This window comes from Tripterygium wilfordii, chromosome 14 (assembly GCF_013401445.1).
Source record: "Tripterygium wilfordii isolate XIE 37 chromosome 14, ASM1340144v1, whole genome shotgun sequence".
Classification (NCBI taxonomy): Eukaryota; Viridiplantae; Streptophyta; class Magnoliopsida; order Celastrales; family Celastraceae; genus Tripterygium; species Tripterygium wilfordii.
Window position 1 is genome coordinate 2806315 of NC_052245.1, and position 17646 is coordinate 2823960.

Consider the following 17646-nt stretch of genomic DNA (forward strand, 5'->3'; position numbering starts at 1 on the left):
CTGTAATTTTAATTACACCCAGCTCCTGGGCACCTTGTAGGAATGTATCGGATGACAAACGGGCTATTTTGTAGCCCAATAGAAGAATTTGTAGAGCCCAAGCCCAATACAAAAACGGTTTCTCAATATTTCCGACTTTTACCCCAGATCAAATCGTGGTCTTTGGCTTGGCTGGTTAAGCAGAAGAAAGAGTCGTAACTCGTAAACAGTCTCCGATGGTTTTATCAGTTGCATACTCCAAACTCTGAATTCTTCAAATATATTGTCGTCCCGTTTCTCAGGAAACAAACAGTTGGATCCCGAAACCATATGATCATTCAATTAATCACAATCCAAACAAAATCACAACAACAAAAGAGAAGGCAGATTCCAATTTAAACCATATAAATTATTCAATCTCAAACAACGCTAGGAGAGCTCTGAGACACAAACAAACCCTAGACTAAAAACCCCAATTTCACAATCCAGATATGATCAGTTCTTGGTACTAGAATGGTCCTCCTCAAATGCCGAGACCGGAAAAGTCCTGGAAATTCCGGTAGGATTGGCGAAGGTGATTTTAGTCAGGTCTCGCTCATCGATGTAGATATCGGAAATGGTAACCCAGATGAAGAACTCCTTGCTCTTGACTCCAGTGAGTCTCTTCATCCTGTGATCCTCAACGAACGCCGTGACCTCCTTCTCGTACGACACGTTGCGCCTGATCGCACGGAAAAAGTGGTCCTTCCTCTTCTTCTGCCTCAGCCACACAAACCCCGTAGTACGGTTGTAGCCCACCTCTTCCAGTCCCTCCAGTGGGAGAAGGCCACGTGGCATGTGGATCTCGTCGAGGAGCTCCAACGACTTCAGCTTGCAGAGCGACTCGTCGCCCTTGAAGATCTCGGCGTCCTCCCTGTGAGTCGCAATCTGTTGAGATGCCATTATTGAACGAGCAGGAGCTTACAATATCTGCTAATCCGAATACTTATGAATGCTTTTTATTGGGAAAGGAAACGATGGTGAACGGATAATTTGGCGAATTCAGGGAGTGAGTAAGAATTGTGTGGATTCTTCGAAGCAAATATAGTGTGTTTCTGCACCCCAGCCGGATTAGCGTGTACCTCTTGTCATGTGAAATGTGATGCCAAGATTCTCTTCTTTTTTTTAAAATAAAATTTGTTTTTGTGAAATGAATTGGAAACTACAATTTAATTGGTGAATCTCTTTGAGTCAAATTCATATGGATTCGGGAGGTCTTCAATTCGATTTCTACGGAGAGCAATATCATTATGGTCACGTATTGAGTTTTAACCTGTGTCATGTGAGAAACTTATTTATCTATGATTTAAATTCATATCGGATGTTTAAAAGATAAACTTGTATGTCATCATTATTAATTTTAAAAAAAGTGAATGAATAACAATATTCCCACAAAAAGTGAGAAGAGTGAATAACAATATTCTTTAAAGAAAGTAACAATATTGTTGAGTTGTAATAGCAATAATTAATATTATGGCATGAGTTTCTTGCCTTCTTTCTTTTTCCATGGATAGCGTGAATGTGAATGAACAACTATAATAAGTACTAAAAAAATTATATATAAATTATATATATATATATATTTAAATAACCATCCTTGGTCCCGTGATCAAGATAACTCGGCCCCCACCAACATATGGAAAAAAAACATATATATGTATATATATATGTGTGTGTGAGAGATTTATGAATATGCCCTGACACCCTGTTATTGGTTGTAAGCTTTTCTCGGTGAAAGGAGGTTGTTTGCTCATGAACTTTTGGCAGCAAAATTTATTTATTCTATTTTTTTTTTGTGGGAATTCTATCTTTAATCGTATTAATTACACACAAAATAAATTATGGGATTCACCCCCACATTTCCAATAAATATGTATGGCAGCTGCTACAACAACTGCTATTAACAAACAAATCATGAGTTGCCCTTTTGGTCCTCTTCGGTGCAGTCCTGGTCCCAGCAGCTGCTGCTGCTGCTGCTTTTGTTTTTTTAAGGTTGTGCCTGTACTCTACTGCAACCTGTTCAAATACTTCAACCTCAAACATGTTCATCTTCACCTTTGGCTTCATATGATCCCTCACATAAGCAAATGCCAGTTGGTCTCTTGGGTTGAATGCTTCCAACTCATTGAAAATCAGGCATGACAACAGATTGCTTCCCACTCCATGCCTCCTTAAGATCAGTGCACTATCTGGCACATCTGCCAACACACACAAAAAAAACCATAATAAACATATCTACTTTTGTATTCACATTTTTTTAATCGAGATGTACACCATACAAGTTTGTTTTTTGGGCATTTCAATATAGGTCTAAATTCGGACCGTCAAACTTCCTCGCATAGAAGTTTCCTATTTGATGACGGTATAAGTTGGGCAAAAACCCGCCGCGTGATCACAAGGGTATTACTCTCAATGAGAATCAAACTCAGAACCTCCCGACTCCATACAATTTGACCTGAGAGAGATTCAACAACTAGGCTACCATCCAAGGGCTTTTTACTATTCAGTATTCACATCACTAATGACCAAAATGAAAGTGTAAATATATGGTCTTCCATCTTACACTTGATGCGAAGCTTCCTATTATCATTTTTTTTTCTTTATTATATTCTGGACAAAAAAGGACAACCAACATATTGAAGGATTTCACAGATTATTCTGCCAGCCCACAAGAAGTCATTGTACGCATAATTTAAGACCATTTGCAAGTTCAACTAGGTCAAAAATTTTAAACATTTCTTATAAAACCACTACAAATAATAGTCAAATGTGTTTTGGCCTGTTGTAGTTTGTTTCTCCCTATAAATGAGCCAAAAAAAAAAAACAATGATAGTCAAATGAAGTCACAGTCATATAACAATGCATCATATGCAGAAGCTGCTGTTTAAATCAAACATTTTAGGTGATTTTCAAGAAGAAAGTTCATACCTGATGGATAGGGTTTATTGGGTGTCCATGGTTGCAGCCCATTTTCACAGTAAGTCTCCATTTGCATCTTCAACCCATCAACATCCCACCATTTCTTCCACCTAGCAGTTGCCATTGCTTCCTCCATTGTATGAACGTAGTAGGGATGTTTCGATATCGCCATGTCTACATTTTCTGATATAACAAGACTATGAATCAACAATAAAGGATCAACTGTTAACTGCAACTTTGCATCTACCCAGATGCTGAATTTTGAGTTTGGGAATAGTCTATGAACTAAGTACTTGGGTATCACTCCATTCATTGCTGGATTTTGATACAAATTCTTGCTTGAAACTCTAACAATTCTCCATGCTCCGATCTTATATTCGCCCGATTTTCGAGAAATTAATTGGTGATAGTCAAGACCATTTATGGTAGCATCGTCTACAAACATGAAGAAACACACAACATCTAGGGTTTTAGACCCAAGTCCTCTTGGTTGTCTAATTTTGTCATGGTCATTGAAGATTGCAGAGACTACAACAACCCCATTACAGCTTTCCATTGCAATCCGATCTGAAAAAACATAAAAAAAGAAAATACCACCAAAAATTTACCAAATTAAAATGACAAAATCAATTTATTTGAATTGACCGAGTGAACTTGGTTCTATGCAATTCAATCAAACAAAAACAACAATGAGAGACAAAAAAATTTTAATTCAACAAACCAGAATTTCTGATCGGAAAATTTGTGAGAAATCCACAGGGAATCTCCACATTCTCATTGTCCTCATGATCAAAATAGGAAAATCTCTTCTGGGTAGAGAAATTCCCACCGAAACTATCGCTCTTCCCCTGGATATACATCAAACTCCTTGAAGAAACCGAAGAATTGTGACGGAAATCTTGGATCTCATGGAAAACCATCCAATAATCTGACCAAAAAAACCAAAACCCATCATCTCAACTCCACAAAAGGAAAAATAAAGACAAAAATTGAACAATTGAGGTAGGTTGAAATTAGAGAGAATAAGGCACACACCAGAGAAGTAGACAGGGGAGGAGCAAGAAGAGCGATGTGTGGGGATAGCATACTTGTGCTCTCCATAGGAGGGAGGGTAGAGGAAGAGAGGGGTTGGGATTGGCTCAAATGGAGATGATCTGAAGAGGCATTTGGTGGAAGAAAGAGAATTGTAGAGAGCTAGAAAGAGAGTTGTGAAGAGGTAGAACAGAGAGAAACAGAGGAGCTTTGATTGGAAGATGAGTGGTTTGTTTGAGTTTGCTTTCCCCATCAAAGTGATTTCCATTAATTTCCGCACCTATTTGATTAATGTTGTCACTTCTATCCCTTTTTTCCTGGTGGCCCCATGAGAAATGCTAGTATGCACTCGCGTTCATGATATGAGTTTTTAAGGGCCTGCCCGTTTAGGGTGTTGGGAGGTGTTGGGGAGGGTTGGGTTCGTCCCAAACACCTCCCAACCATTGATTGTTTGAGGCGTTCGGGACCATTGATACAAACACTTCCCAACACTTCCCAACCCAACACCCTAAACGGGCAAGCCCTAAGTGATTTTTTTTATTATAATAACTATGATTTTATGGGTTAGGTAGCCACTAGCCGACTAGGATTCTTAGGTTTCTTTTTTTGTTTATTGGTCTATGCCAATGCCAACCCCAATATAAATCCGTTAGAAAATCCAATCCAAAATACATTAATGTAGTATTGTTCATTCTAGGTCAAAGTCTCACACGAATTTATTATCTTGGATCGTCTTCATAATACTTAGATTTAGAAAACGTGTCACATGTGTGAGAGAAGTTGAACCTTTCTTTGTATACCACTCAGTTATATTATCCTAATCTGACGCGGAACTACAAATCTTGAAAGAATCATATTTAATTGGAAGCGATTCATAATTTATCATCATGTTTGTCAATTTGTCTTATCCAAGTTGAATCATATTTAAGCATGGCAAGTGATTCATATATAATGAATCAATCTATTCCACTAATTGTTTGCTACCATGTTCATGAATTATTCGATCAATCTGATATAAGAAAATCAAGATTCCAAGTCCAAGTCTTTTTCTAATTTCATCTTCAATGACAAGTGGTAATACAATAGACAATGGAAACACTTAAGACTAGTAGTAGTCCAACACACATCGGATACAACAATCAACATACATTGTATACATTAGTGAACAATTCTCTTCTCTTACACTTTGTTGGTCCCCTGCTTGTGCACTTCTTTGATATCCTTCTTAAGAACCTCGACAACCTCCTTGAATTCCTCGAAATCCGTAATGACCTTATAGAGTTTATCCTCTTGCATTCCTGGTGGCCAATAGTAGTTTGTTCTAAGCTCTTTGAACTCTTTCCAGTACTTTTTGGCTTCTTCTAAGTCCTCGTCCTCGTCCTTGTCCTTTCTCATCACATAAAGGATAGCCTGTGAATCATTCCAAAAGTAGTACAAATGTGGTCAAGTATCAAATTTTCCGAATCACTTGGAAATGATCTAGTTGGTTATCTCTCCAACCTTATGGCTTACGGTGCCCGAGGTCGAGAGTTGGAACCAACCTTTGTGGGCTTGTCTCATTTTCGAGACTCTATCCACATGGGCTTTGGACTAATCTTACATGTCGCTAGTGTAGTGCAGGCTGTTCTAACAGCCCGATCTTTATGTCCACTCAGCCATGCGAAGGACATGTTGGACTAGCTAGTTTCTCTCGGTTAGTCCATCTGACATTATAGGATTTCTTACCTTGTACAGGGGTCGACGACCATCTGACATGTTTTTTTCCTTCAAGCATTTGTAGTCCGGAGCCTTCGAGAAATCGCCCTAAAGGAAGGCATACCAAACATCAAAGGAATTCGTTTACATATCATGAATTTAATTTCTTCAAGAAGTAATTATGAATATATATGCTTTGATTAGACTGCCTAATAACCTTGTAAATGTTCATTTCCACGAGCATCATTTCGATCTCGTAAGCTTCTTGTGGCTGTTTTTCTTTGATGGCCTTGTTCAGTGCCTTTTCAAGCACTGATATTGCAATGTCTTCTTTCCCACTCATTTCAAGCTTTGCAATAGTTTTCTTCAAACATGAAAGTAATGAAGTTTATAAGATCCAATACAATGAAAATGGTATAATGTAATGCTAAAAAAGAGAGAGAGAGAAATAATGCCATGCACACCTGCAGCTTTTTGAAATCAGGTTGGTCTTGGGAGATTAGGTTCCTTAACTCCTTTTCTGCATCTTCGAGAGTTTTTGGATCAGCTCGTGCCTTATGATAGCCAAGCAATCTCTTCAAAGCCAAATTGCCCCCGCGAATGGCTCCGAATGACATGGACCTTGAAAAAACCCGACGATCCATAGCTCTTCGTTTCCATCCCTGGCGAATGTAAGCCCATGCGACGTAAATACCTGCAAAGATTACAATTGGAGTTGCTGTGGCTGCCACTGCTCCATACTTGGTCTTTACTGTGAAATTCTTAAAGTAGTCACTCATATTAAGTGCTCCTATATCACTCCTGGTAAAGAACATGACAAAAAACAGGTATGTTGTCAATGCAATATTGATGGAGATTAGGTTTCTTAAGGGCTAGATATTGGAATTGAAGTCTGGAGATCTGGTTCTAAAAGCCTCATAAAGCAAATCAATTGTTCTGATTTCAATCTTGTTATGTGGGTAAAGAAACATTCAGTGCAAAAAATATATATATAAAAAAAAACATTGATGCCTTACTGCTAAAGTTAGTCTACTTCCACATCAAGCAATACCAAGATGCTTTCCTTCATACCAAACATTATCTTTAATAAGCAAAAGTGAAGATACCCTAAATCAAATATTCTATTCCAAATCCTCTAAAAGCCGAAAGAAGGCCATTCGATTACGCGCTTTGCACCACCTATGGACACCTAACTATGAAACCTTTTCAATCCCTTCCACGTCTTCTGCTTACAAAGCCAGTGTGTCTTGTAATTCGAGCTGTTGATAAATCTGCAAGTCCTTCCTTAGATGACAAGGGCGGTGGCAAAATTCTTAGAGGGGCCGTTGGCGCGTCGTTGGTTTTGGCTTGTGCTATTGGAGTCTTCAGTTGCAGTTGCAGTTGCAGCTTGAAGCCAATGGCCATTGCAGGTCCTAGAGAAATGTTTACAAAATCCCCAAGAAATGTAGCACCTATACAATATTTAGGGAGAAAGTATGCACTAAAGTAATGCATTGTTGGAACTCGCCACAAACTCGGCATCAAGTGAATTTAAGCCATTGAAGGAATCTACTTTCAAATTGCCTTCCAAACCTTCAACAAGAGATGTTAGGGACCTTAAGGATGAAGCAAAGAAATGGTGGAAAGAATATTTTGAGACTGTTGGAGAAGGATTTGATACTAGTTAGCAGCCCTCCAATGTGATTAATCATTAATACTTCAACTGTTATAATAACCATAGTTTTACATTAGGAAATGGAATTGTTGGTATTAAAAGAGTAAAAAAAAAAAGAATCTAAAGGCAAAAGTAAATACTCCGTCAAAAAATGCATTTTAGAGTTCATAATTGCTTCTTCAGGCTTTCGCCCAATTGCGAAAAATTCCCTAGCGTTGCCTGCTCTAAGAGTCTGGCCGTGTCTCAGTCCTAATATGGCTGATCTTTGTCTCGGATAAACTATGATCATCGTCTCGATAAACTATTGTCTCATCAACTAACTTATGAGACGCGAGCCTCTCCTCGGACGGATTTCTCCTTTTGCTCCTCAATCTATGAGGATAAACTTTTAAGTTGTACACTGATGATTTTTGAAGTACTGCAAATGTTATAAAATCAGTTGTACATATTTGTGCAAAAATATAAAGTCCAAACAGTAATTTTACATGAGACTTTTTGCTTTTCAATTTTTAAAAAAAAATGTTATAAATACAGCTTCCGCCTTCCAGATATGCTTGTAGCCGGATCCGAATTTGTCGGAGTAGCCCAAATTGGCCCATGTAATAGTTAAATCCCCGGTTAAAGAAAGTGCACCAAAACTCAGTTTGGGGCCGAACCCACAAGGCCCAAAATTGCCTTAAAACTTTGGGCCGACACATTGGGCGCCCATTTTATAGGTCTCCAAGTACGCTGTCGTTTTTGACCATTTGCTATGAGATGACATATTGACATGCATTCATGGACCGAGTCACACATACACGTCCCCCCCCCCCCCCCAAAAATTTCTCAATCCAAAAGCGCAAGAGTTTTAATTGAACTAGCCTTTTAACATTGAAAAAAAAAAGTCCATTGCGACACCCTTTTTATCCTGATGAATGAGACTCCTTTATTGATAAAACTTTCATCCTTTTGTAGTCAACATGGTGTCGGTGCATGTTGATGAAAACCCACCCCGGCCCATAAGACCCAAGGTAGAATTACAACCCAGAAAACCGGCTTACTAGGTGAGGGTGCCTTGGATCCTTATAAACTAGAGTTGGTAGCCCTATTTTTTCTATGTGGGATACTCATCAAACCACCCCCCTTGGACAGCCGACGTCCACGGCGGCTACGCTCGCCTGGCGGCTCCACTCGCCCTTCAGACGGCAGCCCTTTCCCGGACGGCAGCCCTCTCCGCAAACGCGACTCTCTCAATGAAAGCACCAATGATGAATACCCACACCGGCCCATAAGGCCCAAGGTAGAACTACAACCCAGAAAACCGGCTTACTAGGTGAGGGTGCCTTGGATCCTTATAAACTAGCGTTGGTAGCCCTATTTTTTCTATGTGGGATACTCATCACATGTTCCAAACTTCCAACCATGAAAGAGTCCTATCTAGTTGGAGGAATATCACGACGTGAAGGACAATAAATAACCAATTTACATTGGTCTAGATATGCAACATCAAGAGCTCAATGATAGGCTTGAGTAGCTTATTTGATTGTGTATATTGAGAAAAAAGTGTTTTATGATGTCGAATTGTCGATGATGAAGATATTATACAACACTTCTACAAAATGAAAAATCGTCACAAACAATTATAATTTGTAAATATCTTTATTTGTATACTGTACATTTGATATGATTATAGTTCTACAAAACTGGTCACAATTACTACATTTATCATTAACAAATGCAAATAATAGGTAAAAACAATCGAGCATACATAGAAATTTTTCATATGAAGATAATGTAAGTTGAACCAAAGTTCAATATGTGGCCATAAGGATAACGTACGGATACAAAAACTTATTCATAACATATAAATACAAAAACTTAAATCACACACACATATATATATTAAAAAAAATGATGTCACGTGCTCATTGCACCAACCGAAGTTTCTTGGAATAATAATATCAGCGTCTTGTATTGGATTTTCTTTGAATTAGAATGTTGAGTGTTGAGAGACTACACATTAGGGCGTCCATGTCATAGCATTATAACATGCCGTGGCACCAAGTAGACGAGCCACGGTCGGGAAGTTGCACGTGCTGAGCTCACCCGACCCCCTCACAGGCTCACACCCCTCCTTGTGGGTTTTATTTTGGGCTATATTAATCGTATCTTTGCTAGTTGAAACCCTGAGTTTCAGGGCTTCTCGATCGAGGAGAAAATTCACCAGTGAAGAGAGAAAAATCCAAACATTTGTGTGCTTGAAATAGGGTGGCAGTTGGAACCCTAAGTTTCAGGGCTTCTCGAGGACAAAATCAGTGATCCTCTCTTCACATGGCTAAAATGTTTGGAAGGGAAGTCTTATATTTGTGTCAGAAACTTTGCAATTCGTCACCCTAATACAAGTACACGTGTTCCGATTTTTCTTCCTGTCGTGGCGGAACTAGTGCAACACGTTCACGATCAATGCCATTGGCAAATAATTTGAAAAAAGAGAAAGTCGCGAGAGTCTGATGTATCCATGAGAACCGATAAACCTAAAGCTAACAATATCTTTGATATGAGTAGAACTCAAATTTTCAACAATAATATACTGACAATATATATTATAAATTCTATAACACCAAGCTAGTGAGGTGGTGTTCTAGAAGAATTAAGTATTTTCTCTATGGTTTGAGAGAGTGTTGTGATTTTCTTATAGAGCGAAACGAGGACTTTTTATGGGGGGAATCGCGGGGACGAACAAAAGATTTATATGTTAAGATGGGCAAAGCTAAGCGGGAGTCCAAGAATAGCACCTTTGGAATTTTCAATTTTTAGTTATCTATTATACCTTAGGAAATATAAAATATAATAAGTAATAATTATCACATTATGAGCATGATTTTTTACAATTATGATATTTTGTGTGAGGTATTGTTTTGGGTTGTTCAAAACATGCATGAGCATGAGGGTGTCAAGTACGATGTCATATGCTTGTCAATGAATATATAATGAATAATGATTGTTCTAGTGGTAGTCGCTTTTATGATTTTAACGAGTCAAAAAGATATTGTCAATGATTATGATTGTAGATAAAAGATTATTCATTCAATTATTATCTACAAAAATGTGGGTCGTTACTTTCTTTCTTTTTTTCTAGGTTGTTACTTTGATTGTAGTCGATTTTGGGTTGAAATCAACAGATTTTCTAGGCATTAGCTAGCACCATGATGAAGCCTTGGAAATTATAGAGGAGATTAGGAGAATATTATGCATTGGAAGACATTGTCAATAAGATATTCAGGATCTTGTGAGATTGATTTTTCTAAATCTAGATCTATATCTATCTAGCTATATACAACTTTATTTCCGCATGCTTTGGCTATGTCATTCCTTCTTTACCACTAGTCTTATCACACTTCTTTAGCACGTAATATCCTAAGAAGCAGCTGATCCATATATGGATAACACCATATAATATTTTACCCCTTCCAAATTATTCATATAGAGTCTAATTCTAGGATGTAGTGAGAGAAATGGATAATAATAATAATAATAGCAGTAAAAATGAACCAAATCATATGGGCATTGATGTTACAAGAAGATGCCCGAGTCTACAATTGTTGGATAGTCAACTTAATTTGTCGCGAGTCACCTACAGTTAATCACTTAATCTTCAGAAACAAAGAAGGGTTGAGGGTAGAAAAGACTTGGTTACCAGTGTGCTTGCCAAAAAAACTATGACGATCAAGTTAGTAATAAGAAGAAACTCAGGCAAATATGAGCAATTAAGTAAGATGCAAGGTATGAGACGAGATGAAATGCAAAGAACTCAATTGAAGATTTGGGTCAAGGGGAAAGTAGTGGGAAAGTGGTTTTGGACGTCAAGCGCTTGTCAGGAGACATGGCCTAACATGATTGGTTGAAGGGAAGATCGTACCAACACAGGTGGCATCATGTTAGGTAGTGGTTTCAGGTTCTATCTGTTTTGGCGTGCGAGGTACAAGGATCATATTTGGTTGGTCGAGGTCAGAGTCTCGACAATTTCTTATGGTACCTAACACCATAGGTTAGGCGAGTCAAAGAAGGAAGATCGTGGGGGAGGATCATGGGGCTTATATCGCGTGGTCGCCGCATGTCGAGTTATGACAGTTGGTGGCCCAGTATTCGATTTCTTGGATTTGTTTTTGACCAGATGTGCTGACTAGATTCCGCGTGTTGACTATAAAAGTGGGACAACCCAATTTTTGACCACTTACATATGCTTGTTTGTCAACAAACGAATTGGCTTTAGACCGATATGTGATCTCAGGTCCAAAGCAGACAAAAGCTCTTCGATTTGTTTCGATTGAATTTATACGACGTTCACACGAGTATAACCAAAAAAAATCGTTGGTTTAAATTGTAGTTTTGTCCCATTTAGATGTGTTTTTTCGTCGCCCACGACCCTCATGTCTTTTTTGATCTATTGTGAAGTTTGGTTTGGTGGCTAAAAGTAGTTCGCTCGTGACAAGGCACGCGTTACCCTCTAGTAAAGTAATGGTCATTCTTATTTAGGCCCGACCCAAACTTTTGTGGCTGTGAATGGGTTGTGTGTTGTCATCAAATCAAATGCTTATGATGGTGGTGGGGGAGGGGCCGCAATCTGACCTAAGGGAAGTATAGGCGGTGGTGGGGCCGTGTGAATGACCAAACCGTAACTTTGCCGACTAGCCGTCGTCATATTGAAAGCTGAAAATTGGGAGGATGGTATATACTATAAACTATAAAGTTATCTATCCTACTACTAATTACGTACTACAAATCTAACCTGGATTGCATATCGTAATCCCTGACATTTATGTTTCTCCGACAACTTGAAAAAGTAATGAAAGAGACGTCTCCACGTCACCTTCTAAAATTTCATGCACCCTATTCTTCCACGTGTCATACTGGTATCTTGCTTTTCTTGGGTTAGGGACTACAATTATTGAAGGTACAATTACACCTAAATCTCCTCAAAATCATGTTATGTCATGTTTTTTTTTTCTTTTGTTATCGAGTATTTCGTTGATTATAATGTTTGAATAAAATTGATTTCGAAAAAAATAATAATATTAAACTCTAAATTTTAACCATAAACCATGTCGTAAACTTTTTTGATGATCGAGAATTCTCTGACTTAACATTCTTACAGAATAACTAGATCAACTCTAACCTTGAACAGTAAAGATCAAGCTGAAATCCGTATGAACTATGAACCATGCCTTAAACTTTACCCATCCCGCTTCTCTCAAGTGTGCCATCTCGGATTTCTTGCACGCGGTTAGGTTTTTTCTTTTTTCTTTTTTCTTAGGAAGTATTTATGGGAACAACCTTTTTTTTTTCTTTTTTTTTTTTCCAGAACCGCATATCTTAGTCTGGCATTTCCTAGTAGCTACTCACATCACAACTCAAAAATGTCAGTTGTAAGTTGCACCACCACCACTTCTGCAACAGATAACAAAGCCACTGTGTGTTTGCAGAAACCACCCCGAGAGGTCTACTTCAGAGTCAGTGAGAGAGAGAGAGAGTTTGTAGTGATGACCACTTACCATGCAATTATTTTCACTCTCTGATCAAACGTGTCAAAGAGTCTGGGATATCCTTATCTTCTGGAGGGGGGCAGAAGATGAGGTACTTTTAGTACTAACTACTGATCCCTCACTCTCGCTACGCTGTTACATATACATATACATACATACATACATAAATATATATATATATATATATATATATATATATATCCTTTCCTTCAGCATCTCACATGCACAATAACACTAAAGGAGGCACCCAATTAGTGCCTTCTAATGCGGAACATGCCATGAAAGTACGTACTTAGAAATATCTAGCGTATTAACTTGTGTCTCCCAATTACAAAGATTCTGCATCAGCTAACTCGGTCACCTCTGAATGATTATGCTTCAATATGCAGCAAGATCTAGTACAAACCACCCTCTTGAAGAATCTAATTAGGGAGGACAAGGAAAAGATCCGGACATTACCCGCATACTATCTGATATATTGAAAATCCGAAAACCATTTTCAAACTTATAGAATCAGTGTTGGTTTTGCTTTTCAAAAACATTACAGTTTCGGATAGGGTTGGGTTTTTTATGCATGATTTAAGGTACCTGAACCATTTATTTTAAAAAAATGAATTTTAATAATAACATTATAAATCATCTATATATATAATATACTACTAGAATGTTAAAATATAACATGATAAATCATATTAAATAAAATAATATAATAGAATGATAAGTTATACATTTATACTATAATAACACAATAAATTATATTATATCAAAAAAAATTGAATCATGCTAGTAACATTATAAGTTATACTATATCATTTGAATTGTACTAACGATTGCAAGATAAATCATACTTAGTATTAATAGAATGATAAATCATACTTAATTACTGATTTTGTAATTTTATTATATTTTTAATGCATGATTCAAGTTTCGAGTTAATTTGAGTTTTGGAGGGAGGGTTAGGGTTCGTAATTGCAGGCTTGGAACGATTATCTGACCATTTATGAAAAAAAATAAAAATATTAAAAGTTAAATTGTAAAAGGGTATCCGGTGGTAAACGATTCTGATTTTGAAAATTTAAATGGTTTTAAAACAATTTTAGAAAAGTTTCGGTATAAATTATCTTAAATGAAAACGATTTTGATATTCTCTTATTGAAAGGGTACCTGATCCATTGTCGTCCATAGATTTAGAATAATGCTTGAGACCCCCAAAAATGACCCCCAAAAGACCCCATTTAATGTGGAGTGTTGGATGTAAAGTGGGTCATACATGTGTGTTTTTAATCAATGGTTATTTTAATGTCACATAGATTTGGGGGAATTTTGGGGGTGATTTTTTGGGGGTCTCTAGCATTGTCCCTAGATTTAACCCAGTACATTTACATAACTATAACATCTCTGAAATTAATTAATCCAGAATATTTCCCTTATTTCTCCATACTGAAATAATTACTATATGTCTCCATCAATTGTGAGCATATTTTCAACATGAAAATTTGTTGAGACCCGCAAGTTATAATCAATGATCATTCCACATTACACATTGAGAATAGGATGTGGGTTATAAATTGGTCGTCTGTCTTTCTAACATTTGTTCTTTTACTGTTGTTTTGCTCATGCGTAAAACAAACATATCTAGCAACATTTATGCTTTTGCAATCCCCTTAATTATCTTTTAGTACTGCATTAATATTAATATCATTTTGTCTCATCAATCTTATCTTGAACAGTTGTGTCGTTAATCTTATCTAAACCACTAGCTACTAGCTAGTTCTCCCTATGCATACGAAACATATATATATATATATAACACTTATTTCTTTAAATAATAGTCCTTGAAGCTTCTTCGTTTTATAAATCATAACCGTGTACAATAACAAAAAAAATTGTTTATTGATCACCATTAATCCCCTCGTCATGCGTTCATTTACAAAGTTAAGTGTGAAACATGTTGCAATCACCATACTAATTAATTTCGATGATAAGTATATAATTAGGTAGGATTTTTATTGAGTTAATCTGTGGAGTATTGGCTCTTACCGAGCTGGTGTCAGGTGAAGCTGTCCAGACAACTCCTCGAGCTGTCCAGGCAAAAGGTCCACTTTTGAGAGACATATTAGTATCCGTCCTGACAGCTCCTCGACCTGTCGCATATCTGCACTTGATAATCCTTATAAATAGGTTTTATTTATAGGATTTTTTGTTCGAACTTACTTGAGAGAGTTGTTTTGGATTGTAAACATTAGAAGAGTGTTGTCTAGAACGAGAGAGAGGGATTTGGGTTTAGTGAAATTCTTCGTTGTTTTTCACCCGATGACGTAAGTAAGTTGTGTCAAATCTCGTCAAATCTTGTATATTCTTTCTCTCTTTTATTTCCATAAATTCGAGTTTTGTTTGGTTAAATTCACAACAATTTGTTTTATTCATCCATTGTAAATAAGGGCCTCATTGAAATAATCATATCAAGAAAGAAGAATAATTCTAGAAGGATCAAACAAATTAAAGTTAAAATCGGATGCCAATTCCAAGAACTTGAAAGGTGGTAGTACTATGTAATAATCGCACAATTAAAGTATCTTCGTCCTTTGTACACATCATTTTGTTTGTTGACCATTTTGTCTTTGTTGACATGACAATTAATCGACCATCATTTCGATGCTTTTTTCCTTAGATAGGTCAGTCTCCATTTTTTTTTTCCAGCTTGTAATAATCCCCATCAAGCCATTCTTTTAACTCTTAATTAATGAAAAAAATAATAATTAGTGCATTAATTATCATGCAATAATCAATTTAGATCCTTTTTGGAATAGTTAATCAATTAGTAGCATTGTGTGATATTAGCAAAGAGGATGGATAAACCATCTTTTAAATAATTTGTTTGAGCTGTATGAACTTAATCATATCGATAGAGACAATATTATGGATGGTTACAAAGTGAACAACAAAGAGGGAGACAACAAAGTGGGAGGAGCCAAAGAAAAAGGGAATTGAAGGGAGTGATAGGAAAAAGAGTAGTCTTTTACTATAGTAAAATTATCAATTTAGAACCTTTTCGACCATAAAAAAGACATAATAGATACAAATGCACATATATACAATGTGAACGCAAGATATGACAAAGAGTAAATATTAAAATTAATAGGAATACTATTTGATAGTCGGCACAAGAGGAAATTTTTAAAAAAATATTGGTTTTTTTTTTCATTTCCAATCAATCACTTTAGATGAATATTATTGGTACCTCATCATTTACTAAGGACACCCCACTCTAAATAAATCACAGTTAAAAATATAAAAATTATGAATTCACCCAATTTTGTGTTTTTTCTAAAAAACACAATCTACACTCCTAAAATCTTAATTCCTCTCTCTCCCTCATCATCTTGGTGTAAAGCCTCTCTTGCTCTCCTCCCAAGTTCCACAATGATTTCTTGCACCTTGTCTTTGAAGTTCACATTGATGACAGCAAGGATGTCGGTGGGTCTCCGTCGAAGGTTTGGAGTAAGTCACTGTCAAAAGAAGATGAAAAGATTTAGGGTTGAAAGTGGTGGGGAAGAAGACGATGGAATGATTTGGGACCAAAAGTGGTGGGAAGGAAGAAGATAGAAAAATTTGGGATTGAAAGTGGTATGGTTAAAGGGTATTAAAAGAGTGTTTTTTATCACGTTAATGAGGTTTACTTAATAAAATGTAAGGTACAAATAACGTTCATCATCACTTTATTGTAAATTGCTGAAAAGCACGTGCACATCATAAATGGGTATTCTTAAAAGTTCAAACTAGAAGAGATAACTCAATGTGAACGGATATTTTCCCAAGATCTCATTAGATTTGCCCCAAAAAATTGGATAACCAAAACATCATGCTTTCATAGGAAGATAAAGCTAATACTTATCTTTAATGAGAAAAAATAAGAAGAAGAAGAAGAAAAGAAGATAATGCTTATCTTTAACACAACCTAATTATCGTACAACATTAAATTCTCCACTTTACTATTGTTTTTACCCTTGTAAGTTAAGTGTTGAGAGAAAGATTAACAATAAACCATTAAATTAATATTTTAATGGTGAATCTCTCTAAGATAAAAATGTTTGGATTCGAATCAAATGTTCAAAGAATAAATTTATATGATATCATTTTCGGTTAAACATTGCATATGTTTCCTAAGATTATTTTCAACTAAAATGATATATATCCATAATTTTCTCATCCATAAACTTACATAATCTAAGTGACAAGTCAGGTAGGTATGTCACATAGATTAAAAAAAAACCTTTATTAAAGAAGCTACATAAACATATCACATATTTATATAAATTTATGAATATTTATTTTATAGATGTATAATGTTTTCGTATTTCGAAAAAACCGCATAAAGAATATGACTTTCGTGACCAAAAAGGTGTCATGAGTTGAAACACATTTATAATATGTCTAATTATAATTATTTTCTATTAAAAAAAAGTCTCCCTAATTGTGATTATAGGGCCTACATTGTTTGATCAACAGTTCATGCGACGTGGAACCCTGGCATTCTCCAACACAGTAGTAAATAAAAAAAGAAGAAGATATGGGCCCTTAATTAAAAGAAAAGTCATTGAACGTAGCCATTTCTCTATAAAATATATGTTATACACAACATATTCAATAACACTCCTTTTGAAAATTATGGGGCTAGTGGCTACCCAAAGTAGGCGTGGGACAAAGTGTTCTACAGTCAAAGATCAAAATCAAATCGGATGCACTGTAAATATACAGAAAATGTATTTGACATTCAATGACACTTTATCTCTTCCATCTATTCAT

The 17646-nt window shown here is 36.4% G+C and overlaps 3 protein-coding genes across 3 annotated transcripts; all 3 read right to left on the bottom strand.

Annotated features, from left to right (window-relative positions):
- Nucleotides 1–292: 292 nt before the first annotated feature.
- Nucleotides 293–1050, bottom strand: LOC120015315. Its single transcript, XM_038867687.1, has one exon. It carries the CDS (start codon nucleotides 919–921, stop codon nucleotides 475–477), a length of 447 nt encoding a protein of 148 aa, XP_038723615.1. The 5' UTR covers nucleotides 922–1050; the 3' UTR covers nucleotides 293–474.
- A 713-nt stretch (nucleotides 1051–1763) lies between these two features.
- On the bottom strand, nucleotides 1764–4241 carry LOC120015379. Its single transcript, XM_038867782.1, has 4 exons — nucleotides 3973–4241; nucleotides 3659–3865; nucleotides 2947–3504; nucleotides 1764–2216 (listed from the first exon to the last, which is right to left on the bottom strand). The coding sequence occupies exons 1-4, from the start codon at nucleotides 4235–4237 to the stop codon at nucleotides 1867–1869; spliced, it is 1380 nt and encodes a 459-aa protein (XP_038723710.1). The 5' UTR covers nucleotides 4238–4241; the 3' UTR covers nucleotides 1764–1866.
- A 751-nt stretch (nucleotides 4242–4992) lies between these two features.
- LOC120015589 lies at nucleotides 4993–6610 on the bottom strand. Its single transcript, XM_038868076.1, has 4 exons — nucleotides 6129–6610; nucleotides 5882–6028; nucleotides 5695–5772; nucleotides 4993–5379 (listed from the first exon to the last, which is right to left on the bottom strand). Exons 1-4 carry the CDS (start codon nucleotides 6477–6479, stop codon nucleotides 5149–5151), a joined length of 807 nt encoding a protein of 268 aa, XP_038724004.1. The 5' UTR covers nucleotides 6480–6610; the 3' UTR covers nucleotides 4993–5148.
- Nucleotides 6611–17646: the final 11036 nt, after the last annotated feature.